General features: G+C 51.2%; 3 protein-coding genes across 7 annotated transcripts in view; all 3 read right to left on the reverse strand.

The window, feature by feature from the left end:
• Positions 1-26,641, reverse strand: part of LOC307115918 (leukocyte immunoglobulin-like receptor subfamily B member 1) — a 94,807-nt gene that overhangs the window by 37,526 nt on the left and 30,640 nt on the right. Inside the window, exon 1 of one of the 4 annotated variants that reach the window (XM_079799474.1) lies at positions 10,319-10,427. The exons of the other annotated variants lie outside the window; for them this stretch is intronic. The gene's annotated coding sequence lies outside the window, so the exon portion shown is untranslated. Of the gene's footprint in view, positions 1-10,318; positions 10,428-26,641 lie in introns of those variants that run through there. 4 annotated transcript variants of the gene reach the window in all.
• The window catches only part of LOC307115917 (paired immunoglobulin-like receptor B), an 83,017-nt gene continuing 60,126 nt past the window's right edge, over positions 3,751-26,641 (reverse strand). Inside the window, exons 13-16 of the mRNA XM_079799466.1 lie at positions 5,857-5,973; positions 5,306-5,358; positions 4,354-4,515; positions 3,751-4,260 (exon numbers count right to left, since the gene is read on the reverse strand). Coding sequence (XP_079655592.1) covers positions 4,117-4,260; positions 4,354-4,515; positions 5,306-5,358; positions 5,857-5,973 — 476 coding nt within the window. The 3' untranslated portion in view covers positions 3,751-4,116. The remainder of the gene's footprint in view (positions 4,261-4,353; positions 4,516-5,305; positions 5,359-5,856; positions 5,974-26,641) is intronic.
• LOC307115940 (leukocyte immunoglobulin-like receptor subfamily A member 5) lies at positions 16,810-21,478 on the reverse strand. 2 transcript variants are annotated; one of them, XM_079799510.1, is made up of 7 exons: positions 21,362-21,478; positions 21,122-21,207; positions 20,613-20,801; positions 20,372-20,407; positions 19,910-20,197; positions 19,450-19,755; positions 16,810-17,639 (listed from the first exon to the last, which is right to left on the reverse strand). In XM_079799510.1, the coding sequence occupies exons 3-7, from the start codon at positions 20,659-20,661 to the stop codon at positions 17,449-17,451; spliced, it is 870 nt and encodes a 289-aa protein (XP_079655636.1). In that variant the 5' UTR covers positions 20,662-20,801; positions 21,122-21,207; positions 21,362-21,478; the 3' UTR covers positions 16,810-17,448. The 2 variants fall into 2 exon arrangements, with proteins under 2 accessions (XP_079655636.1, XP_079655635.1); XM_079799509.1 differs by lacking the exon at positions 21,362-21,478 and having other exon boundaries at positions 21,122-21,254.

Genomic DNA, 26,641 nt, shown 5'->3' on the forward strand with positions numbered 1-26,641 from the left:
GCCTTTTCTAGAACCTCTGTGAGCTTGTGTAGGACACTTCCCTTTCCTGAGCCTCTGTAAACGCAATTCTCTTTCCTTTTCTCACTGGCTGGGCAGTCAGGCAGTACTTACTGAACAGTAACCTGCGCCGTCATTGGCCAGGCTCTGGAGAGTCATAGCTGAAGCTCAGGGATCACTTCCCTGGACTCATGGGGCTGAGGTGAATGAAGCAGATGTTACAGATATTTAGACGGCAGACAGTTCAGTTAGTTTCATGTACATGTTGGGAGAATAAAGGAAATGAGACAATGAGGTTCAATAACTGGTAGACGTCATGCATCCCGGGTCCTGGATAAGGGGGTCCTTCTCGTGGATGGACTGACCCAAGGCATGAGCAGGGAGCAGCCCAGAGGATGGGACCAGAAAGATCTGGAGCTGTCCTCAGAAACGAGAGCAGTCTGGCGAAGGCGCAGGCTGGCCACACAAGCGCTAGTGCACCATGCAAATATTTGGAATATATTCTTGAAGTCAATGGGAAACAATTTTAGCAACAGGTTGAACAAAGATTTTTTTTGGTTTGTTTTTCTTTATTTATTTTGATATTTCGGTTTTTAAGGGCTACCACTATGTGCAGATGTTATGCAGGCCGGTTCTGTTGAAAATTCACTCCATCAGTAATAAAACCCCAACATTCACCTGGCTCTTGGAGAGCATGCTGATCAGTATTTTAAGTCATACATATGGTTTCTGGGTATAACCCTTACCCAAACCTGTAACACAAGTACATTTTCAGTACAGTGGGATGAGACAGGACAGTCTTGGTCCAGCAGGTTGGAAAGGAAGTGACCAGGTTCTGATTGGCTGAAGGAACAGCTGAAGAAGGCACTGAATTTTCCAACTGCTCAGTTGCTGAGTGTGGTTTGGTGTGGAGGGCAGTGTGGGTAACTGGGTGAGTTTGGTGTGGAGGGGCTGGTGAGTTTAGCTCAACCTGACCATTCCCAGCCTTGAATATCAGACGGGCAACTTGGATCTCTTTTGAAGGTGGAAACTGATGGAAGGGGTGCAGCAGGCAGGCTCAGACCAGATGGGGCTACAGGAAGGGTCCTCAGGAGGTGGGCAGAGGAGAGGAGTGGGGCCTGGGTTGGAGAACCAGGAAGGAGGCTGATTGGATGACACAGATGAGACATCTTGAGTCTGTGGTGGGTGGGGGACACTGCTCAGAAAGGCTCAGTGGGGCACATGGAGTGAGTTGATGGTCTCTGTGAAGTGCTCCCATGAGGCAGTGAAGGCTGCTCCACTCTCCTTGGTGCCTGGAGGAGCCAGTGGGGCCGTCCCAGGGAGGACACCCCAAGGGAGAGGGAGACCTGGGAGGTGCTGAGAAGACTGATTTCCATTTCTCAGAGGAAAGCAGGGCCCACTGGGACTGTGGACTTTCTTTCCCCACACACTTCCCTTCACTGACTTCCTCTTTCTGTAGGTCAGCACCATCTTTTTCTTCATGGCTCTGCTTTGAAACCTCTGAGTCATTGCTGCCTCCTCTGGGCCCCTCTTCCCCTGAGCAGAGCTCCTCCCTCACACTGGGAATTCCTTCTCCTGCACTGGGCAAGCACCCACATGGGAGGCAATCCAGATTTCAACATGGATACAGAGAGACTTGGGGACCTGCCACAATTTATGTTATTGATCTCCCAGCAAAGGAGAATGACCTCAATGAAGAAAAACAGATTTGAACAATTAGGTAGTGACCATTTCACAAATTTGTTGAGTCATACATTTACACATCCAAGGTATTCAGCTATAAATATTTAAAGCCCAGTTGGTGTGGCTCAGTGGTTAAGTTGACCTATAAACCAGGAGGTCATGGTTCCATTCCTGGTGTGGGCTTTATCTCCAGTGTGGGGCATGCTGGAGGCAGCTGACCAAATGTTTCTCTCATCATTGATGTTTCTCTCTCTCTCCTTCTTTCTTCCTCTCTGAAATCAATAAAAATGTATTTTAAAAAGTTGCTCTCTTTGTCTTTAACCTTTGCCTTTTTAATTATGATGTATCTTGGTGTGGGCCTCTGGGTTTTTCTTGTTTGGGACTTCTGTGTCTTTTTTCGTCACTAGTTTTGGGAAGTTTTTGGTCATTATTTCTTCAAATAAGTTCTCAATCCCTTGCTCTCTCTCTTCTCCTTCTGGACCCCCAATGATGCTGATGTTGTTCTACTTCATGTTGTCCCTAAGGTCCTTTTAGCTGTCCTCATTCTTTTCATTTTTTTTTCTTTTTACTGTTCTGATTGTTTTTTTCTACCTTGTCTTCCAAATCACACATTTGATTTTTTGCTTTATTTAACCTATTGTTTATTCCTTCCAGTGTATTCTTTTTCAAAATCCTCAACTGAGGATATGTTTTTTTAAAGTTTATTTTATTTATTTTATTTTTGTTAATCCTCCCCAGAGGATATTTTTTCCATTGCTTTTCATAGAGAGTGGAAGGGAGGTTGGGAAGGAAGGGTGGGGAAGAGAGAAACATCAGTGTGAGAGAGACACATCAACTGGTTGCCTCCCTCCCATTCCCCAGCGGGGGCTGGGGATCAAACCTGCTACCCAGGTATGTGCCCTTGACCTGGAATTGAACCTGAGACTCTGTGGTGCAGGGGCCTATGCTCTACCCACTGAGAAACACCAGCCAAGGCTAAAAGTGATTTTTGAGAGAGGAAGGGAAGGAGAGAGGGAGAGAGAAACATTGATTGGCCTCCTGTATGCACCCTAATTAGAGACCAAACCCACAACTAGGTATGTTTCCTGTCCAGGAATTGAACCCAGAGCCTTTTGGTGTAGGTGACAATGCTCCAAATGAATGAGCCACTCAGTTCCAGCCAGTGTATTCATGATGCCATATATTGTATTCTTCATTTCTGACTTTAAAAAAAGGTTTTTTTTCATGCTGTTATAACTTTCCCTAAATTCCTGGAGCATCTTTATAACCATTACTTTGAACTCTATATCTGATAAACTGCTTGCTTCCATTTGATTTAGCTTTTTTTTGGAGATTTCTACTGTTTTTTTGTTTGTTTGTTTGTTTGTTTTTTCCATTTGGGGCCTGTTTCTCTGTCTCCCTATTTGGTTGCCTCTTTGTGTTTGTTTCTGTGTATTAGACTCTCAGCTTGGTGGGGTGGCCTAATGTGGTAGGTGTCCTGTGGGACCAAGTGCCGTAGTCTCTTGGATCACCTAAGCTGGGTGCTCTAGGGATGTCCCTTGCGTGGGTTATGTGGGCCCTCCTCTTGTAATTGAGTCTTTAAAAAAAATATATATATATATTCTGTAGACATTTATTTGCTCTTCCTCCCTGGCCCAGGCCCCGCCCCTGCCCCAAGCCCCAGGCCCCGCCCCCGCCCCCTCCCCCCCCCCCCCCCCCCGCCTTGCCCCTAGCTCAATCACCAGTCCCTTGTCTTCAATCTGTCATCTCCACAGACAACTAGTCAACCCAATCACTCTGACTCACTACCAGAGACAAAGTCCGGGCTGGCCATCTGGTCGACCTGAACCATCGCACAACCGTTGGTCCCCGCCGCCCCCGGTTTTGGGAGTGCTGGTTGACCCGGCTTCTCGGAGGGAGAGGAAAAAATGGGGAGGAGGGAGCCGGCCCTGGCACTCCCTGGGAAAGGGGCCGTGTCCTCCGCCACCCACCCCCACTTCCCCGTCTCAGTCCGGGGCCCCCGAGAGGAGGCTATGGTACCCGTGCCAGGCGCGAAAGGAAGGAACCTATGCCGATGCCACCGGCGGCTCCACGCACGCGGCTTCACCTCTCCTCCTTCCTTCCCTCTGTAGCCGTGCTGCCACCACGGAAGAACAAGAGAGGCCAGAGGACTGGAGCGAGACAAACCCTTGTGTCCGGCGCTGACTTTCAATAGATTGCAGCGAGGGAGCTGCTCTGCTACCTAAGAAACTCCGACCCGGAGTTGATTGCAAAATGTAGGCATATTGCTTATAGAACCGGGTGACTCCCAGAGGGTACCAGGGGCTGCCGGGGGAGCATGTCTGGTCTCCAGACTAGCTGGGGTCACTAGCTGAATGTCCATGGGGGAAGTTCCCATGCCTTCTGAGGTCCCTGCAGGCCCCCTCCCTGGAGTGTGGGGTCTGAGCCCCTCCTGAGCTAGTGGATGGCTAGAGCTGCGTACAAGCTGGGCTCTTCTGGGGGCTCCTCTGACGGGGAGGATGGGGGTGCACTTGTCTGCCGTCTAAGGGCCAAGAGGTTCAGCTGGGCGTAGGTCACATCCTGGGGGGCATCAGGTGCAGCCTGGAGCAGGGGGAGATAGAGAGACAGAGAGAGAGAGGGATGACACGTGGCTGGGTTGGGGAAACCTGGAGGTGTGCAGAGAATGGGACTCACCGGACTGTCCGTCTGTCTGTCCTCTTCTGCTTGTCTGCCCTTTGTGTCCAGCAGTTCCCCTGACAGGGAGGAAGGAGAGGCGGCCATTCCCTGCCTGGGTCTTGGTCTTGAGCGGTTCACCTGGGCATACATCACTCTCTGGGGGCCGTCATCCTGCCTGTTCTGCTGGAGACAGTGAAACAGAACAGTGTCTCCTTGATTCCGCAGTAGAAATCCTCCTGTCAATCATCCTCACGTTGCCAGAGAGCTGGCTTACACTTTAAATAGACCAGGTCCCTCTCCTGATGGAATCTGCAGGGCCTTCCCGAGCCTCGGGGCCTCTGGATGCTTCTGTGGTTCTGACTCTCATCCTAACGGCTCTCTCTTGCTCACTGGGCTCCAGCCTCAGGGCCCCTCCTCCTGAAGAAGCAGGCCCTGCCCCAGGACCTCTGCACCCGCTCTTTCCCTGTCCCCCACCATGCACTCTATCCCCTCCTCTTGCTTCATGTTCCTTCATAGCACTTTGCTTTCTGGGACACTGTCTGCTTGTTTGCACATTGTCTCCCTCGCCCACAGGGGAGCTCGAGGCGTGTGGAGACAGTGTGGCTCAGGGCTGCACCGCGGCCCCTAAATGGAACCGGTAAACAGTGAGCCCGTCACATCTGCTGGGTGAATGAATGAAGGGGTCCTGGGGACCTGTGGGTGAGTCATTCATTCCTGCCTCCTCCTGAGACCTGGGGCTGCACAAGCTCAGACAGAGGACGAGGGGCCAGCAAAGGGGACTACATAGGAGGGGCCATGAGGTCACAAGGAATCCAGGAGAATGAGTCACAGCAGGAAGACCTGGGGGCCCAGAGGGGAGGTCAGTGTGGACGCTGCTGAGAAGCAGGTGAGGTGGGACAGGGAAGGGTCCATTGGATTAAACTGGGCAACAGAAGGTCCTTGGTGGCCTGGACAGGAGCAGGGCTCTCACCTGAGGATCCAGCTCCACACTCTCCCCAGGCTGTGGGTCCTTCACAGAAGCATCTGCTGGGGCAGAACAGGGGTGTCTCCCGGCAGGTCCCCGAGATCTCAGGGCTGCAGACTCTGCCTCCTCCCAGATGGGCCACTAACCCAGGGTGAGGTGAGGCACCAGGTCACACAGTGTGGGTCTCAGTCCTTCTCACGGTGATCCCCATTCTCCCAGCCTAACCCTCCCCATCGCCTCCTGAAATCCCTGTGCCCCCTCCCCCAGGGCAACTGTCTCTTCCTCTCATAGAAGGCCTCCACCTGGGCATCCACAGCTGGGCTGTTGCTGGGGGAGGCGACAGGAGTATTAGGCACAGGGGTGGGGGCAAGGTTAGGGAAAGCCTGGGTCCTTGGGGCAGGCTGACGCTCTTTCCATGGAGCCAAACCAGCTAGGGCTCCACATTTCCTGATTTGCATTCTGGAGAAATCCACTCAGCTGACCTTCTCCAGCTGTTTGGTTTCCCTGTGGCAGGTGCTCTGAGCCCCCCTCCTGTGACCCAGGTCACCCCTACTCACCCGATGTCCTACCTTTGCTCTGACGCCGGAATCGGAGGAAGAGGAAGAGAAGGAGGGAAAGCAGCAGGACGAGGGCCACCAAGACCCCGATCAGGATGATCAGGTTCCAGTTAAGATCTTGAACACAAGTGATGCCATGAAGGAGCCAATGACGTAATAAATGAGCACCTACTGTGTGTGAGGCCCATGCTGGGGTCTGTCATTCATCTCTACTGACTTCACAACAGTCATGGGACAGGGATTGCTGACCCCACTACCCATTTCACTGAGGCTCAGAGAGGTTAATCAGAAGCCCCGGGTCACCCAGTCTGGGCGGGGCAGGCTGGGACTGGAACCTGGGACAGGGGGATGGATCCCTGTGTGTTGTTGTTACTATTATTATTGTTTTAATCCTCACCCAAGGATATTTTTTCCATTGATCTTTAGAGAGAGAGTGGAAGTCAGGAAGGAGGGGGTGGAGAGATAGAGATATATATAGAGAGAAACATTGATGTGAGAGAGACAAATTGACTGGTTGCCTCCTACATGGGCTCTGACCAGGGTGGGGGATCGAATATGCAACTAAGGTTTGTGCCCTTGACCAGGGATTGAACCTGCGACCCTTTAGTCCAAGGGCTGATGCTCTAACCGACAGAGCAAAACTGCTCAGGGAATTATTACTATTGTTGTAGTTTTTTTATCATCATCATCATTATTATTCATGCTGTCCCTGTACCTGCAGGTAGACCCACCTCCCCATCCCAGCCCAGATCCCTGTCCCACTCTGCAGCCTGACTGCTCCCCCCTTCCCCCCAGTGCGGCCTGTGCTTGTGGGGCGCCTCTGGGAAGGGCAGGAGGGAGGCCTGTGTCCTTCCTGAGCTCTAACGGGGCCTGGCTGCATGCTAAGGGCTGCCCTTTGGGGGAGGTGGGGGCCTGACCCACAGCCCATGGACCCGGACTCGGAGGAACAGACGTGTCCCAGGTCCCACAGGCGGGCGGGAGCAGAGCTGGGACTTGAACCAGGGCTGAGGCTTCTCCTCCTGACTCCACGGCTGCTCCTTGGAAAGCTGTGGAGGAGGCTCAGACACCACCTGAGTCCCCAACACACATGCACACATGCGTTCCTGTGCGCACGCACGCACGTGCACACACACACACACGCCTGCGCGCACACACACAAACACGCAGGAGGCACAAACACACTAAAGGCACAAATGAACTCACACAGGCGCACAGACAGATAGGCACACAAATGCACACACAGATGCACATAGACACATGCACACACAAACACACATGTGTGCACACACACACTTGGACACACACACGTAAGCATACAATGCACACACACTTAGAACACACACGAGTGCACCCCCCCACACACACACCACACACACACACACACACACTTGCACACACAGTGTCCTAGAGTCTTTGAAGAACTTGGTCCCAGTGAGAGGAGGAACTTTCCTCAGGCCATTACGCAGGAAGTGGCTGAGCCAAGACCAACACTGAGCTCCTCCCACCCACCACCTCCCCGCAGACCCTCACTTAGTCCTCTGAGGGCCTGACCTCCCATTGGGGACCCATCCTCAGAGGCTGCTAAAGCAGGATGGGAGGAGAGAGGTGGGGGCTGCTCCTCCCCTGGTGGTCCCCCAGCATCTCCCTCTGCATGACCACCGCACCTGTCCCCTGTCAGCTTCAGAGCCCTGGTGCCCTGAGCATCTTCGCCCCCCAACTCCCCCTGGGAGACAGGCTGAGCCCCAGCAGGGGTCCTGCTCTCTCTGGGGATCCGGCCTCTGCTGGTCACACTCCTGTCTTGGTCTCAGGCTGAGGCCACAGGACTGGGGACTGGAGGGTGGGGATGGGCGCCTCTGGCCTTTCTCCTTCTGCTCAGCCCCATCCTCGCCAGCCTCCCTCTGCCCACGGGAGCATGTCTGGGCCTCAGGGAGGAGGAGGAGGATGAGGAGGGATGGGAGGGGCTCTGGCTCTTTCCATCCCTCCGGGAGGTGTGAGTCCCCTCTGGGTGACCTTCCACCTGGTACTCCCTCAGCCCATTGCAGCCCAACGCGCCCTGGGGACAGGGCCTGAACTGACCTGGGGACACGGGGGCACGACTGGGGCTCCTCACCTGAGACCAGCAGCTCCAGGGGGTCACTGGGCTGTGACAGCAGGTAGGGGGAGGAGCTGTTGGAGCCATAGCACCTGTAGGTCCCCTGGTGGCCTGAGCTCACAGGACTGAGGGTGAAGGTGGCCTGAGAGGGTACAGACGTGTTCTGCAGACGAAGGTGCTGGGGAGGGTCCAGTGACCCCTCCCTGTGCAGGTGGAAGGTGTCCAACCAGATCTCAGACACACACCGCAGGGTCACAGTCCCTCCCCTGGGCACTGAGGGTCCCGGCTGGGCTGAGAGGGAGGGTTTCCTGTACATTCCTGGGGAGAGGAAGGTTGTGGTGTGCAGAGAGCCACCCCTCCCTCACGCCCTTGACCCTGAGCTGAGGGACCTTGTCCTTCTCCAGAGACTCTGCACCTCTCTCAGCTCCTCTCAGTCCCCCTGGGGGGTGTCTTTTATCTCCATGACCTCACCCCTTTCTCCCTCCCTCCCCTAGGCCTCTGCCCAGCTCAGCCTCTGCTCCAGGCCCCTCTCCTGCACCCCATCACCCCCAGGTGACCCTGGGCCCAGAGCTCTGAGCAAACCATCAGGACAGGAGCAGGGCTGGCTCCTCACCTGCCACCAGGATGTCCAGGGGGTCGCTGGGGGCGGACCACGCAGAGGAGAGGTGGTGTCCACTGTAGCATCTGTACCGGCCCTCGTGGGTGCGGTTCACGTGGCCCAGGGGGAAGTCGGGGCTGCGCTGCCCATCGAGGCGCTGGGGGGGTGTGAGCCCCTCGTCCTTGGTCAGCGTGAATCTGTCAAAGCCGGCCTCCGCGTGGCACTGGAGGGTCAGGCTGTGTCCAGGCAGCACCAGCGCGCCTGGCTGGGCCGAGAGGGTGGGCTCCCTGTGCACACCTGGGAGGAGGGGACAGTGGCACCAGGGGACACCCCACATCGCCCACTGGGCTGCAGGGAGAGGTCTCACATGTCCCTCCCTGAGCCTCCCGCCTGTGGGTCTGTTGGAGCTCAGGGCTCCGCTAGGCTCACTGCTTAGATCAGGTCCTTGGGCCCAGGAAACAGATGGGGATGCACCCGGGCTGTCCCTCACCTGTGACCTCGATGTGCAGAGGGGCACTGGGCTGTGACCACACGTTGGGGTAGGAGCTGGAAGAGCCATAGCATCTGTAGGTCCCCCCATGGGAGGGGCTCACGGGGCCCAGAGGGAAGATGGCCTGCCACCTCCCAGCATGCATCCTCAGTTCTGCTTCCATGTGTTGGGGCGGGTCAGCCCCTCCCTCCTTCAGCAGATGGAAAGGGCCCGATGTGAGGTTAGAGCTGCAGGAGAGGGACACGATCCCTCCTGAGGCCACCACAGGGCTTGGCTGTGCTGAGAGGGAGGGTGCACCGCCCATTCCTGAGGGAGGAGAAAGGCTCTGTGTTAAAGGGACCGTCACCCTCAAGCCCCCAGGTGTGGACTGTGAGGGGTGGGGTCCCCTGAGGCCATACTTTATTCCCTCTGCCTGTGACCTGGAGCCCACAGTGGGGAGGGGACCCGGTGTCTCCCTTACCTGTCACCACCAGGAACAGGGGGTCACTCCGCTCTGACAGTATGTCCCCAGTGGTGTGATATGCACACTGGTACAGCCCTGCGTGGGTTTGGGTTATGGCTCCAATGAGGAAACCGGCCTTGTTGCTGGAGTCCTGTGGGATCCTCGTGTCCAAGGGCTCAGAGCGCCTCTCTTTATACAGACTGTAGGCACTAGCCTGCAGAGACCCCTGACACCAGATGGTCACGGGGCTCCCCTTGGTGACGATGGGGCCTGGGTCAGCCCAGATGGAGGGTTTGGGGAAGTCTCCTGGAAAGGAATCAGGCATGAAAGGTCAGGGGTGTCCTCCTACCCTTATGCCATCATGAGTGAGCCAGTGATGCCTTTTAATGAATGAATACCTACTATGTGCAAGGCACATGCCGTGGTCTGTCACTCATCTCCTCTAACCCTGGCAACAGTCATGCACCAGGGATTGCTGACCCCACCACCCACTTCACTGAGGCTCAGAGAGGTTAATCACGTGCCCCAGGTAACCCAGCCTGGACGGGGCAGGGCTGGGATTGGAACCCAGGACTGTGGGTTCCCTGTGCTGTCCTCACGCTGCCCCCAGGGGTACACCAGCTTCATGCTCTGGGCTCCTCTGTAGGGGCCTGTCCATGTCTCATCTGGAATTTAGGGTCCTTCTTCATTACCGCCCCCAGCACAGCAGGGACAGGAGGGGCAGGTCCCAGCTCTCCGTCCCAGATTCGCCCATCTGTCAGACAGATCCTGCCCCTGCTGCCTGGAGGGTGGTCCTTCTCCCCAAGGAGGAGCGGGACCTGGGACACCTGGGAGACTCACCTGCCTGCACTGGGGTCCTGAGGCCCACACTCAGCCCTGGAAGAGAGTCCCTGTGAGAGGTTTGCCCTGAACCCTGAGCAGCACCCTCCTCCCCATGAGCCTCCTGAGTCCTGGGGTCCTGACAGACCAGGGTCCCCCACTCTCCTTCCCTCTCACCGAGGCAGATCAGGGCCTTGAGAGTGGGGGTCATGGTGTCTTCTTCCTGTAGCCTCAGATGAGCAGATGGAGGAGATGGCGGAGGCAGCAGGATGGACAGACAGGCGTACAGATGGTGGTCACCTGGAGGCCGGTTCTTCTAGTCACAGGGCTCTCACATCAGCAGCCTACAGGCGAGGGCACAGCCTCTCTAGCAGCCTGGCTCTCATTTTCATGGTGAAGCAGGAAACAGACCCGGAGCCTCCTGAGTAACCCTTCCAGTGAGGTGACCCAGGGCACGTCCTTCCCTGTCAGAGCCTCCCCCATGGGGTCTCCTTCCTCCTCAGCCCATCCATCAGCCCCTCCCTGGGGTCCTCACCATGGACAGTGCCACCCGGGCCCTGGAGACGCTTCAGGAAGACGTGGGTCCCTGTGGCTGCAGAGCTCAGATCAGCAGGGACACGCTCACCCTCTCCCTGAGCAGCTCAGGGAGAGGTGTCCCTGTGACAATGAGCACAGAGGGAAATGCAGGGAAAAAAGGGAAGGAAGTAGGTCTCCCCCTCTGGCCCCAGAGTGTGTTTCTCTTCCTACCCCAGCCCCTGGTCAACTCCCCTTTCTTGCAACAGCATGCACCCCAGCGACCTGGGAACTTGCGCCTCTGAGTCCCTCTTCCCCTCAGTGCCTTGTTCCTCAGGAAGATCTCTCCTTCTATTCCCGGGTCCCTGTTTTCAAGTCAGTGACAATTAGTGTATTATTGCTCTGATTTGGGGAACAAAACGGATTATTTATTATTTTAAAAATATCTATGTATTTTAGAGTTGATGGAGAGGGAGAGAGAGACAGAAACATCAATGATGAGAGAGATTCACTGACTGGCTGTCTCTTGCATACCCCACATGGGGGATGGAGCCCACAACCTGGGCATGAGCACTGACTGAGATTGGGACCTCAACCTCCTGGTTCATACACAGATCAATACACAACCCCTGGGCCATGCCAGCTGGGCTGATTCTTATTTAAATCGTCCTCCATTGTCCATTAGGTGTGTGACCTTCACCCTCAAAGTACAATCTCTTGAGTCTCAGTTTCCTCTCATGCAGCACGTTTTCAAGAACCCAACTCCTTAGAGTGGTTGTGGGGTCAGTGCTGTGGACCTGGCGGGAGCCATCCTGGTTTATTACCATCCCTGACTAAGCCTGTGAGGTGAGCCATGAGCGGTGTTGCTCAGAGCTCCGCAGGAATTGGATGGTTGCTGTACCCACGTACAAATCCCATCTGCTCCTGATGCTGAGAAAGGCCATGCACACTGTTTCTGAAACATGTGGCCATCCTCAGTGCCCAAAAGGGAAGTGGAAGTTCCCCAGATGGAGAGGGAAGCAGAACAGACAACCACTGTTGAGTGGCGACTGGTCCTGGGTGCAGCCAGAAGTCATCAGCATGGAGGTTCCCGCCTCTGTGTGGACCAGAGAGGGACCCAGGGTGGCCACACACAGGGAGGGGAATGGACTCAAGGAGAAAGTAGGTACAGGGTTGCCCCCTCCACATGCTTTGGATATGGGCACTGGTGTCTCTCTGTCCACAGACCCAGCCCATGGTCAGCACTGAGCCACGTCCCTGTGTGTGTGTGAAACGGATTCAATCCATTCCAGTTGGGCATGGGTGTCTGTCCTGGTACGAGTGTGAGGCTCACCTTTGGGGTGGGCCCTGCTGGGCACATCACAGTCAGATGCTAACTTAGGGAGAGAGGACCCCGTGGGGGAGGACTGATCCCACTCTTCACCACTTTGTGTCCTGAACATCAGGACAGCCCTGTGAGGGACTCTCAGTGGAGAAGCAGGCGTGTGGGAGGGGAGCATCCACTAGGAATGGACGAGAAAAGAAAATCCCAGGGGGTAAGTGGAGGGAAGGGCTTGCTTCCCCTGCACCCTCCCCTTCTTCCCTATCCCTGCCTGCCTGTCCTTCCTTCCCCTCCCCGGCAGGATGGGGCCACCATGGCTATGCCGGCCCAGCTCTCCCTGACACAGTCATCAAGTGGGACATCTTCTTGTGGAAAATGCTACAGACAGGGTGGTGCGGGCCATCCCTGAGTGTATTGGCTGTTGATACTGATGCTTTCCTGAACAGATCAGGCTCCCAGATCTGACACTGGGAAAGGTTTGGGCTTTAGCTGACCCAGAAGACAAAGGTGTCCTGAGCAAAGGGGAATTGTTCATTGCTCTGTGCCTTGTGCATGTACCCAGAATGCATTGCAGGTGTCTCTGATGAACTTGAACCTGGCTATTCCTCCACCAACACTTCACCACACCCATAGTGCCTTGCTGGACAGCGGGACCTCTGCAACGGGCTCCCATGGGCAGTAAAATCTGAAGACAAGGACAGACATGGTGCCATTTTGTATCGTTTTAAGCCCCGAACGTGGATTTCTGTCTGTGATAAAGGGAAACCATTGTCGTTCACTTCCAAGCTGCCTGTGGCTGCCCTTGGAAGTATTTGGGAGCTGAGTGGTGTTGGCCATGGGGCGAAGCTCACAGAGATGAGTCTGCAGGTGCCATGTGCTCGGTGAAGGGCACATTGAAGAAAGCCCCTGTGCCCATGTCCTGGCCTCCAGCCTGTGCCACCTGCTAAGAGGAAAGCGTGGATTGAATCCCCTGCAAAAAGCTAAAGAGGATGGCATCTTCCTGGACACTGATAAGGACATGGATGAGTTTGTGTCTGGATTGGAAGTTTGTGAGATCTTCCTGGAGACAGGTTTAGCTTCTATCTGACTAGCCTACCTTTGGGTGTTATGTGACCCTGTGGGAAGCTTTCAAAGGATATGTTTTCCTTGGCTTTTCACACAGTAAATCAGATGTTAATAAAGGGCCTTGATCCTCCTCTCATTTTTACTCCTGACGTGCTGCCACCACCAGACAGGGCCCGTTTACCAAAGAGCATCATAGGACCCAGTCCTGCTCTCACATTTCTCTGCTATTAAGGAGCTAGATGCCCTTAATAATGACACCATTGACCTAAAGAGGGACAAGAACAATGTGCAAGAGGACCTTAAGGAGAAAGAAGGTACTCTATTTCTAAAAGTTCTCATCTGAGGACATGCTTAGGGAGATTGAGGGAGAGAGGGAGACAGAGAAACATGGATGTGAAAGAGAAGCATTGATCAGTTGCCTTCTCATGTACCTTGACTAGGGATTGAACCCACAACCCAGGTTTGTGTCCTGACCTGGAATTGAACCAGCAACCTTTCAATGCACAGGATAATGCTCAAACAACTGGGCCAAAGAAATACTCTTCAACATAGAATGGTGTGGGCCAGGGTCTTCAGGATGAACTTCAAAGGGCAAATGCTAATCTGCTAAAACTATAGGCACAGAAACATCAAGGACAGGGTCTCCTTAATGGGCTGGATGAGCAGGAAGTCTAGCTGCATGAGCGATTCAGGGAAGACAGAAGGAAATGTGCTGAGGAGGCCCAGCTGGTCACATCCCTGGAATTGAAGGAACTAGTCAAGAGTCGCAGATCTGCACTTCTGAGGAAGAGCTGGCCATGCTAGGGAAGAGCGGAGTGGCCTACAGTAAGGAACAGCAGGATTGAGGGACAGTGTGGAGTCAGGAAGGGCCAGCTGGGACCTCTTCAGGGGCACCTGCATGGTTCATAGCAGGAAATCAGTTGAATGCAAATGGCTGAAAAGGAAAGCGATAGAAAGGAAGGAGCTGGAAACCCATAGTAATCAATGAAATTGGTGTAGTCACTGATCATCAGAGACACAAAATAAAAAACGATGAGGTATCACCTCACCTGTTAGAATGGCTATCACCAACAAATCAACAAATGACACTTGTTAGTGAGGATGTGGAGAAAAGGGAACCCTGGTCCATTGCTAGTGGGAATGCAGACTGGTGAAACCATTGTGGAAAACGTGTGGAGTTTCCTCAAATAATGAAAAATGGAACTGCCATTTGCCCTAGTGATCTCACACCCAGAATATATCTTAAGAACCCTGAAACAGCAATCAGAAAGAACATATACACTCCCATGTTCATAGAATCCCAATTCACAATAGCTAATATCTGGAGACTGTCCAAAGGCCCATCAGTAGATGAGTGAGTAAAAAAAAGACTAGTACATTTCCACCATGCAATACTATGCAGCTATAGAAAAGAAGGATTTCTTATCCTCTTAGACAGCATTATGCTAAGTGAAATAAGCTAGTTAGAGAAAGGAAAGTATGACATGATCTCCCTTGTATGTGGCTTCTAAGGAACAATATAAACTGAAGAATAAAACAGATCCAGAGACATAGAAGCATGGAAAAGACTATGTCCTTTCTTATTGGTGTTCCCAGTTTCTTAGGATATATTCCTAGGAGTGGGATTACTGGGTCAAATGGGAGTTCCATTTTCAGTTTTTTGAGGAAACTCCATACTGTTCTCCACAGTGGCTGCACCAGTCTGCATTCCCGCCAGCAGTACACGAGGGTTCCTTTTTCTCCGCATCCTCGCCAACACTTGTCGTTTGTTGATTTGATGATAGCCATTCTGACAGGTGTGAGATGGTACCGCATTGTTGTTTTGATTGGCATCTCTCGGATAATTAGTGACGTTGAGCATGTTTTCATGTGTCTCTTGGCCTTCCTTCTGTCTTCTTTTGAAAAGATTCTAGCGAGAGCCCCCTATATGCACCCCTATGTTCATAGCAGCACAATTTACAATAGCTAAGATATGGAAACAGCCTAGGTGCCCATCAGCAGATGACTGGATCAGAAAACTATGGTACATCTACACAATGGAATACTATGCTGCCATAAGAAAGAAGGAATTCTTACCATTTGCAGCAACCTGGATGGAATTGGAGAACATTATGCTGAGTGAAATAAGCCAGTCAATGAAAAAAAAATACCACATGATCTCACTCATTTATGGATAGTAAAGAACATTATAAACGGTTGAACAAAAAGATAGATACAGAGACAGTAAAGCATCAAACAGTCTGTCAAATTACAGCAGGAAGGTTAGGGGGAGGTGGGGAAGATAAGAGATCAACCGAAGGACTTGTATGCATGCATATAAGCATAACCAATGGACGCAAAACTCTGGGGGGTGAGGGCATCTATGGGAGTGGGGTGGGGGAGGCAATGGTAAGATATGTACACATATAATACCTTAATAAAAAAATTTGGGGGGGGGGGGAAGAAAAGACTATGTAATCTCCGAGGGAAGGAAGAGGTGGCTGGGTTGGTGAGGAGAAATTAACTGCGGGACTTATATGCATATATGCACAGCTGAGGGACACAGACATTAGTGTGGAGAAGGCAGGTGTGGGCAGCGGTGGCTCATGAGAATGGACTGATGATGCAGCTGCCAAAAACAAGTTTGTCCTGAATTCAACAGTGACAGCCTCTCCAAAGAGGAAGACCCATCGACTGTAGCATCAAGGTCACGGCTGATCCAGGTGCAGGTACTGACTTGGATTTGTTTCCAGTTTGATGTTTTTGTTGGCCGTGATCCTTTCAAGGCCGATCCTTCTGGGGAAATTGGTCTATTTGGAGGTGGTCCTTTCAAGGGTTCAGATCCATGTACATCGCACAGCTTCCTCAGGCAATCCTCTCCTGACCCTGTGGCCACGTCTGGTGCAGAGCCTTTCATGCAGCCGGCATCAGCAGTGACCCTTGGGTAGAAACACTGAGGCACAGTGATCCTATCGCTCCAGGTAGAACGGTTGTTGTTGCAGCTCGTGATTGGCCTACAGACCCGGTTAGCAATATTAACAATGGTGGTCACTATTCCTATTGAAAATGCATATATGACCTCCAAACCGATTGATGCAAATGTATAAAATAAACAAATATGAATCAATTTAAAACGGGTCTGAAAAATTTATAAAAAGTGCCCTGACCGGTTTGGCTCAGTGGATAGAGCGTCGGCCTGCCGGCTGAGGGGTCCCAGGTTCGATTCCGGTCGAGGGCATGTACCTGGGTTGCGGGCACATTCCCAGTGTGGGGTGTGCAGGAGGCAGCTGATCGATGTTTCTCTCTCATCCATGTTTCTGGCTCTCTATCCCTCTCCTTTCCTCTCTGTAAAAAATCAATAAAATATATTTAAAAAAAAAAGAAAATTTATAAAAAGTGACATAAAACAAACCTTACGCATTACTTAAATAAAATGATGCCAACAATTCAAAATTACTTATTTATTATCAAAATATTACGACTTCTGCTCAAGAAAGCAGAGGAAGTAAAGGAAGTACTGAAATCCATGACCACAGTGAAATCACAATTAAACTACAGAAAAATCATCATTCAGAACTATATGAAATCCAGTTGAACAGAAGTTCACAAGTAAAGATACAAAGAAGAAGCCGCATGGAGATGGTAGGCAGGGTGGATTTGTGAAATGGGCTGGAACACATGGAGCAGCTATCTGGACTATTTTTTTTAATTAGCTCTTGGTTTAAAAATAATCCTACAGCCTGGACAGTGTGTCTCAGTGGTTGAGGGTTGACCTATGAACCAGGAGGTTACCACTTCGATAGGGCACATGCCTGGGTTGTGGGCTCCATCCCCAATAGAGGGCTCAGGAGGCAGCTGATGTTTTTCTCTCTTCAATGTTTCTATCTTAGCATCCCTTTATCTTCCTCTTTTAGTAATATCAATAAAAACACAGTTAAAAAAATAAAAAGTAATCCCAGGGTTATGAAGATACTATTTTGTTGGGATGGATGTGGCCCAACATGAAGGGGTGTATAGATGTGAATTCAAACCAGCCATGTAGGATGCACCCTCACATCACAGGGTGAGAACAGAAGGGCAGTGGAGGACAGTCAGCGAGGTCAGGGAGGGAGGGAGAGCACCCCATGTGGATGGCAGAGGCATCCCCTACAGGGACATGACCCAAGTTCTCCTGCACCCAAACCTCGCCTACCACGTCTTCTCCCCTGGACATTCTCAGCAGACAGTTTCCCCAACTGTGGTCCATATTCTTTTCCAGCACCTCCTGGGGTCATCAGATGGTCTCCAAGGCTCCCCCACTCTGAACGGTGTGTTGTTGCCTCTGAGTTCTCATCCTGGCTGCAGCATGGGTCTTTCTGGTGTCGTTTCGAGCCTGAAATAGCAGCACCCCAAGCACCACCAGGATCAAGCCAGCCATGCCCATCCGGATGAGATTCTCCACTGTGTAGTCTTGGGTTCCGTAAGCTGGAAAATGTGGATTCAAAGGTCGTAAAGTCAGGGAAGACCCAAATCTCCAGGGTTCTGGTGTCTACCCTGGTTCCCACCTCCCCTTGACTTCAGTGTCCCTGTGAAGTCTGAACTCCGCACCTGCTCTGAGTCACCTACATAAGAGTTAGCTGTGCTCAAGCACTGAGGGTGGGGGGAAAATGGTCCCATTTCAGAAATAACTAAGAGCTGTATGTTCTGTGTTCAGCCTGAGACTCAAGACCCCTTGAGCTTATTCCCCTACAGCTGAGAGATCCCACATTTTCAAGAGCTGGGGACCCAGGGTCCATGGAGAAGGGTGTGGTGTCAGGGTTTTCTGAATCTCAGGAGCAGGAAGGGGTGAAAGTGTGGGCTGGGACTGCTTCACCTCAACCCACCCAGGCACCTCTTCAATGGGGTCCACATAGTCATTGTCACCTGGAATTGTTCATGTATTTATTCTTTCATTAACTCATTTATTTATTAATTAAATATATTTTTATTGATTTCAGAGAAGAAGGGAGATGGAGGGATAGATAGAACTATCAAAGATGAGAGAGAATCATTGATTGGCTGCCTCCTGCACACCCCCTACTGGAGACTGAACCTGCAACCCAGGCATGTACCTCTGGCCAAAATCGAACCTGGGACCCTTCATTCCATATCAGACGCTCTATCCACTGAGCCAAACCGGCTAGGGTTTAATTCATTTATTCTACAATTATACAAATGAATACCTACCGTGGTAGATATATTTACCAAATGAGAAATGTGGGCATATGGATGCTAATGGTGTGAGCTTTTGCTTTATCTCAAAGTACAACAAAAGTTATAACCAAGGACGTCCACACTTCTGGCTAAAACTTTCAGTCACAGGGAAAACCTCCCTAGTTTCATTACTGAGTGAGCACCCAAGGTAGGAAATGTTGTCAGTCTGTTACCCTATTTTGCTATAAAACCTGAGATACAAACAAAATTACGGACCTCTCCTCCTTACAGTGATCCATGCAATAACTCTAAGTGTCAGCTCCACAATTCAGATAATGCACATGGATGATCCGCGTCACTCAGTTGGGTTAATGTCCAAATGGGTGACACCAAGAAGCCTTTGTAATGTGTGTCATGTGGTGAAAGGTCAGAGAAAAGATAGTTATGGGGGACGTGCATCTGTCAGGAAAAGAGAGCATTCCTAGCAAACCCTAATAAAACAGAAGAATGGATTGGAACAAAGCGGCCATAGTGCTTCCAATATAAAATGCAAATTTGTAAGTGGGTTTGCCTTGACAGAACTTTGGGTGTGAATTAAGCTGTTTTCCGGAGGGGAAGCTGTGGCCCATTTTGGTCCGTCATTCCATCCTATGGGACGTGAAGGGAGAAAAATAGGTATGCCATCGGGAATAAAGAAGTGGCATTTCCTTTGACTTCTGGGGATTATAATTTTATATCAGAGGATCAACTAAAAAACAGCCCATAGGGAGAGAATCTTTGGGAGGCTAACAGGCCATGATATAAGTGTGTTCAAACAAGAGCTTTCCTATGTGCACTTACTACCATTTAGAAAATGTACAGGAGTCACACCGCTTACTCACAAATTACAATGTTAGTTGTGCAATTCTCTAAGTGAGCTGTGCATTTATTCAACTTTACAAATAGCTGTCTCACATGTCCCTCCCTAAGCCTCCCGCCTGTGGGTCTGTCCCCAAGAGGCCAGTATCACTGATCCCCTTGAGCCCAGGGTCCCAATTAACACAAAGCACAGTCATTTTGCGCCCAGGAAACAGATGGGGATGCACCCGGGCCTGTCCCTCACCTGTGACCTCGATGTGCAGAGGGGCACTGGCCTGTGACCACACGTTGGGGTAGGACTTGGAACAACCATAGCATCTGTAGGTGCCCCCGTGGGAGGGGCTCACGGGGCCCAGTGGGAAGATGGCCTGCCACGTCCCAGCATGCATCCTCGGTTCTGCTTCCATGTGTTGGGGTTGGTCAGCCCCTTCCTCCTTCAGCAGATGGAATGTGCCCCATGTGAACAGTGAGCTACAGGAGAGGGACACGTTCTCTCCTGAGGCCACCACAGGGCCTGGCTGGGCTGAGAGGGACGGTGCACCATAGAATCCTGAGGGAGGAGAAAGTGTCTGTGTTAAAGGGACCATCACCCTCATGCCCCAGGTGTGGACTGTGGGTGGTGGGGTCCCCCTGAGGCCACACTTTATACCCTCTGCCTGTGATCTGGAGCCCACAGTGGGGAGGGAACATGGTGTCTCCCTTACCTGTCATCACCAGGAGCAGGGGGTCACTCCGCTCTGACAGTATGTCCCCAGTGGTGTGATATGCACACTGGTACCGCCCTGCGTGGGGTGACATCATGGCTCCAATGAGGAAACCGGCCTTGTTGCTGGAGTCCTGTGGGATCCTCGTATCCCAGGGCTCAGAGCCCCTCTCTTTATACAGAAGGTAGGCACTAGCCTGCAGAGACCCCTGACACCAGATGGTCACAGGGCTCCCCTCTGTGATGATGGGGCCTGGGTCAGCCCAGATGGAGGGTTTGGGGACGACTCCTGGAAAGGAATCAGACCTGAAATGTCTGGGATATCCTTCTCCCCACTTTTCCCAGCTGTCACGTCCAGGCCCCTCCCAGATTGCTCACCGTTATTCCATACCTCGTGTCTCCCCAGCTGCCCTGGGGGGATTGTCCTGAAGCAGGATTTCAGGGGAAAGGGGGGTGAACTCACCTGCCTGTACCTGGTCCCACGGGCCCTGACACAGCCCTGGAAGAGAGTCCTTGTGAGAAGCGTCCCCAACCACACACAGAAGCTCCAGGCCTGGTCTGGGCCCCTGAGCACTGCGGGGGGCTGAGCACGCCTCCTCCCTGAGAAGTCTAGTACCCACTGAGCCTCCTGAGTCCTGGGGTCTCACAAGGCCAGGACCTGGGAGGGGAAGGGCCCCATCCCTCCTCCTTACCCACCAACTCACCAAAGACCAGGAGGACAATGAAGGTCAAGGTTGTGGTGCTGTCTGCCATGGTCCCCAGTGGCACTGATGACGGATAAAGGCCGCAGAGCCCAGCAGGACAAGCGGATGCATGGATGTGACAGGGCCCCGGCTCTGGGTAACAGGTCTCTGTTTCCTCATCAGCCTCACTCTGCTCTCCCTGAAGGATGACTGAGGACACAACAGGTCCAAGGACCTTCAGTACCAGATGTGAGTCTCCGCAGACCCCCCATGCTCTGCCTCCACCTCCTGTCCCACCCCAATCCAGAGGGTGACCCTGTTCCCAGTACATGAGGTTGCAGGGTGTAGGGTGAAGGGCAGAGCAGAAGGAATCACCAGCTCCTGCTCTCACAGAGTCTGTGTGAACTTGGGAATGCCCTTGTCTTTCCTGAGACTCCACACATGCACGTTTTCTCCCTTCCCTTCACCATTACGTCAGCCCAGTGATGGCCACCAAGCTGTTACCCACCCCCCCTTTCCCCGGAGCTCACCAAGGCTGAGAAAGGCTGTGAGGTTCTGGGTCGGGGTGCTTCCTCACATGGTCCCCAGTGTGCAGACGACATAAACTTCACAGAGCCTGGGGGACAAAGGCAAGAATGGGCTGTGACAAGATCCAGTCCCCAAGTGATACATCACTGGTTCCTCATCAGTGTCCTCACAGGAAGGGAAGTAGCCCCTCCCTGAAGGGTGGGCCTTAGGGGACAGCAAGATGTGGGACTTCTGAGACCAACCTGAGTCTCACCAGACCCCACACGCTCTGCCTCCACCTCATGCCGAGCCCAAATCCAGAGGGTGACAGCCGTCCCAGGTGAGGAGGGAGGAACAGGGCAGGAGAGGACCCAACCCAGCTTCCGGCCCAATTCTGACTCTTCCTTTTCTAGACCCTCTGCAAGCTTGTATAGGTCACTTCCCTTTCCTGAGCCTCTGTAAACGCAATTCTCTTCCCTTTTCCCACTGGCCATGCAATCAGGAAGTATTACTGAGCAGTAACCCTGGGCTGTCACTGGCCAGGCAGTTAGGCAGTATTACTGAGCAGTAACCCTGGGCTGTCACTGGCCAGGCAATCAGGCAGTATTACTGAGCAGTAACCGTGGGCCGTCACTGGCCAGGGATCAGGGAGTACTTACTGAGCAGTAACCGTGGGCTGTCACTGGCCAGGCTCTGGAGTAGCTGAAGATCAGGGATCCCTTCCCTGGACTCATGGGCTGAGATGAATGAAGCAGATGTTACAGATATTTAGGCGATAAAGAGTTCAGTTACAGTCTCATTTACCCATTGGGAGAATGAAGGAAATGAGATAATGAGGTTCAATGACAGGCAGATGCCACGCAACCCGAATCCTGGCTGAGGGGTCCTTCTCAGGCATGGACTGACCCATGGCATGAGCAGGGAGCGGCCCAGAGGTGGTGGGTTTGGGGGGGGGGTTGTTTTTGACCAGAAAATCTTGAGCTGTTGTCAGAAGTGAGAGCAGTCAGGCAAAGGCTCAGGCTAGTCACACAGGGTCTAGTGAACCACGCAAATATTTGGGATTTTAGCTCCAAGTCAATGGGATAAGTCTGAATCAATAGATTGTACGAAAAAATTTCTGATTTTAAAAGGTGACCACTATGTGAAAATGTCATGCAGACCGGCTCTATTGATTGTTAATGCCATTGATAATAAAACTCCAATGTTCAGTTGGCCCCTGGATGGTCTGTTGGTCAGTATCTTAAGTCATTTATGTGGTCTTCACATATAACTCTTACACAAACCTTTAACACAAAGTACATTTTCAGTTGAGTAAGATAAGACAGGATGGGTCTTGGTCCAGCAGTTTGGAAAGGAGGTGGCTATGTTGAGAGAGAGAGAGAGAGAGATAGATAGAGAGAGAGAGATATTTGTTTTTCCTCTTATTTAGGCATTCATTGCTTGATTCTTGTATGTGACCTTACAGGGATTGAACTAGCCACCTTGGGATATCGGGATGATGCTCTAACCAACTGAGTCACCTGACTGCATGGAATTATCCAACAGCTCCGTTTTTGAGTGTGGTTTGGTGTGGAGGGGAGTGTGGGTAACTGGGGGAGTTGGGTTGTGGAGGGAGAGTCCTGTTTGCTGGGGCTGGTGAGTTTACCTCAACCTGACCATTCCCAGCCTTGAATATCAGATGGGCAACTTGGATCTCTTTGGAAGGTGGAAACTGGTGGAGGGGGTGCAGCAGGCAGGCTCAGACCAGATGGGGCTACAGGAAGGGTCCTCAGGAGGTGGGCAGAGGAGAGGAGTGGAGAAGGGGTGGGGCCTGGGTTGGAGGACCAGGAAGGAGGCTGATTGGATGACACAGATGAGACATCTTGAGTCTGTGGTGGGTGGGGGACACTGCTCAGAAGGGCTCAGTGGGGTCCATGGAGTGAGGTGATGGTCTCTGTGAAGTGCTCCCATGAGGAAGTGAAGGCTGCTCCACTCTCCTTGGTGCCTGGAGGAGCCAGTGGGGCCGTCCCAGGGAGGACCACCCCAGGGGAGAGGGAGGCCTGAAAGGTGCTGAGAAGACTAGTCTCCATTTCTCAGAGAAAAGCAGGCCCCCACGGGGACTGTGGACTTTCTTTCCCCACACACTTCCCTTCCCTGACTTCCTCTTTCTGTAGGTCAGCACCATGTTTTTCTTCATGGCTCTGCTTTGAAACCTCTGAGTCATTGCTGCCTCCTCTGGGCCCCTCCTCCCCTGAGCAGAGCTCCTCCCTCACACTGGGAATTCCATCTCCTGCACTGGGCAAGCGCCCACGTGTGATACAGTTCAGATTTCAACATGGACACAGACAGACTCGGGGACCTGCCACAATTTATGTTATTGATCTCCCAGTAAAGGAGAATGATGTCAATGAAGAAAAAACGGATTTGAGGAAATAATCAGCTATTTCACAAATTTGCTGAAAGTCATACATTTACATGTTTAAGGAACCCAGTTATATATCTTCATGTCCACGGCAACACTGGTCATCATCAAACTACCAAACTAGTAAAAATAAATGGAAAAGGTTCAGAGAAAAATGGCACATTTCATACAGAAGAAACATGATTGGAGTGATTCCAGATTTCCTATCAGAAACCATTATGTTTGTTAGATTTTTAAAGTCCTGGGAGACGAGAAGAGTCAACCTGGAATTCGTCTGGATGTATTCTTCAGGAATGAATGCAAAATATTCTCAGAGGAAGCCACACTGAGCAAATTTATTGACAGCAGATGTGCTTAAAAGGAGTGATAAATTATTCGGGCAGAAAGGAAATGATTGTAGAGGGACACTTGGAAAAATCAAGAATAAACAGAGAACTAAACTATCTAAATAAATAGCTAAGTAAATGTCATAGCATATTTTTGTCCTCTAATGTTTAAAAAAATATGCATGGTTGCCGAAAGCAAATAATAAGTCACATGATCTGGTGGGGTGTGTAATGTATGTAGCAGTAATACATGTCACAACTCTAGCATAAAGTGGTGAGGGTAGAAGGACCGACACGGCTGTAAAGCTTCTGCATTTTCCTTGAAGAAGTAAAATATGAACTCTGTGTAGAATTTGTGAAATTGGGTGTCTATATTGTAATACTTACCACAGCCCCTTCAAAAAACATCATGCACAGAGTTATAATTAGAATACCGGTAAATACATTAGAATGGAATACTTAAAAAAAAAATCCAAAAAAAACTAAAAAGAGGAACAGTAAGGGGAAAACAGAAGAGCAAATAACAGGGGTGACATGCAGAAACAACAGATAATATGGGGCAACTAACAGCAGCATGGCTGATAATCACATTAAATGTAAATGCTGAAAGCACAGTTAAATGGCAGAGATTTTTTAAAAATATATTTTTATTCATTTCAGAGAGGAAGGGAGAGGGAAAGAGAGATAAAAACATCAATGATGAGAGAGAATCATTGATTGGCTGCCTCCTGCACGCCCCCAACCCAGGTATGTGCCCTTGACTGGAATCGAACCCAGGATCCTTCAGTCTGCAGGCCGAATGAGCAAAACCAGCCAGGGCAATGGCAGAGATTTTACGGCTGAATTAACAAGTTAGAGCCAACTATTTCTAGTTGACAAGAGGTTCAATTTATGTTTTTATTTCTTTTTTTTTATTATTAATCCTCACCCAAGGAGATACATTTTCATTGATTTTGAGAGAGAGAGAGAGAGAGAGAGCGAGAGAGAGAGAGAGAGAATCTGTTAGTTCCCACTCCCACCCTGACTGGGGATTGAACCCACAATGTAGGTATGTGACCTGACTCGGAACTCAACCCACAACCTTTTGGTGCACCAGATGGCATTCCAACAAACTCAGCCACTGGGCCAGGGCGAGGTTCACTTTAGTACATGGTGCCAATCAGTTAAAAGCAAAAAGATGAAAGGGTATCTGATGCACACATTAGCCAAGAGGAAGCAGAAGTGTCTGTGTTGGTTTCCTATTGCTGCTGTAAGAAATGTCCAGAAACGTCGTGGCTTTAAACAAGATAATTTCTTATCTCCGGGTTCTGGAGGTCACAAGGACACAGTCAGTCTCACTGGGGTGAGAAAGTGTCCCTGCCTCTTCCCACTTCCAGAGCTGCCTGGGGTTCTGGGTGCCTGACCCCTCCCTCCATCCCAGCAACCTCCTGATTCCATCATCCCGTTTCCTACCACTGACTCTGACCCCTTGGCCTCTCCCCTGTGAAGACACTGGACTCACCCAGATCATCCAGGATCATGTCCCCATCTCAAGAATCTTCATTTCGTCATTTTCTCCTGGGAAAGTTGTATTATCCTATTCATTACCTACTTATCTGCCAATAGAAGGCATTTTCTCTCAGAGACCCCGAGTGAGGCTGTGGAACACCCCTATTCCAAAACATCCCACCACCCAGACAGGACCCAGGAGAGGACAGTGGAGGGAGAGGTGTCTCTGTGGCGGGCAGCTGTGTATCTAACATTTTGTGTGACTCCCCTTCACCCTCCGGAACCGCTGTTTATGGCACCTGGTTTACCTCTCTCATCTGTCACCGGATGGCTACCTCTTGACATGGTAGGAATGACAATACCCTACTCAGAGGTAGTTCCAGTTGCAAAGACTCTGGATGCCTTCCTGTCAGTCATCGAGTTGCTCCTGGGAACCAGTGGAACGTCAGGAGCAGCTTTCTAAATGGCATCTAGCTCTCCCCCAGCTGGCATAGCTCAATGATGGAGCGTTGGCCTATGAACCAGGGGTTATAGTTAGGTTCCAGGTCAAGGTATGTGCCTGGGTTGCAGGCTCAATCCCCAGTGTGGGACATTCTGGAGGCAGCCAATCAATGATTCTCTCTCATCATTGATGTTTCTATCTCCATCTCCCTTCCTCTCTGAAATAAATAAAAGTATATTTAAAGTAATGATAACAAATGGCATCTAGCTCTTTATTGCAGGTGATGTGATGACATAAACTCACAGGGGCTCAGCAGAGAATTCACACGGACCCCTGATACACCAGGCAGTGCTAGCAGCATGGGGGCTGGCTGGTTCCTTGGCCATTCAAACCCACAGCCATTCAAACCCACAGCCTTCTCAGTCACCTGGTAACTGACTAGTCTGTCTTCTCAAGTATACCTGACATCTGCTGCTTCCACAATCCAAAGACCCACACCCAGAGTTGTGCTTGGTTCTTTGTCATTGTTTTTTTTTTTTTTTCCTGTTAGTTTCCCCCACTTAGTTGGGTTATGATATGTCTTGGTGTGGATGTCTTTGGATTTATCCTATTCTCAATTCGTTGGGTTTTATGAATATGTAGGCTTATGACTGTTGACAATGATGGGGAGATTTCCGCCATTATTTCCTGAGTAGTTGAAGTCTCATCCTCTGCTTCTAGGACTTTGGTCATATGGATTTTGGAGCATCCTGTGATGTTCCCAGTTTGTAGCTTCCTTGTTTGAATTTCTTATCAATTTATTTCTAGCCTGGTAAACTGTGTTGTGGGATGTGCCTTCCTTCTCTACTTCAGGAGAAGCTTGTGTAAGTTTGTTGAGTGTGTGTAT

This window comes from Cnephaeus nilssonii (genome assembly GCF_951640355.1).
Source record: "Cnephaeus nilssonii genome assembly, chromosome: 20".
Taxonomy (NCBI): Eukaryota; Metazoa; Chordata; class Mammalia; order Chiroptera; family Vespertilionidae; genus Cnephaeus; species Cnephaeus nilssonii.

Excerpts from the sequence above, each read along its gene's own strand:
- LOC307115940 (XM_079799510.1), bottom strand. The coding sequence starts at position 20,661 with ATGGCAGACAGCACCACAACCTTGACCTTCATTGTCCTCCTGGTCTTT. Across the intron at positions 20,198-20,371 it reads GTGGGACCAGGTACAGGCAG|GAGTCGTCCCCAAACCCTCC; the intron begins GTGAGTTCACCC and ends ATTCCTTTCCAG. Across the intron at positions 17,640-19,449 it reads TCTGCACATCGAGGTCACAG|CTTACGGAACCCAAGACTAC; the intron begins GTGAGGGACAGG and ends CACATTTTCCAG.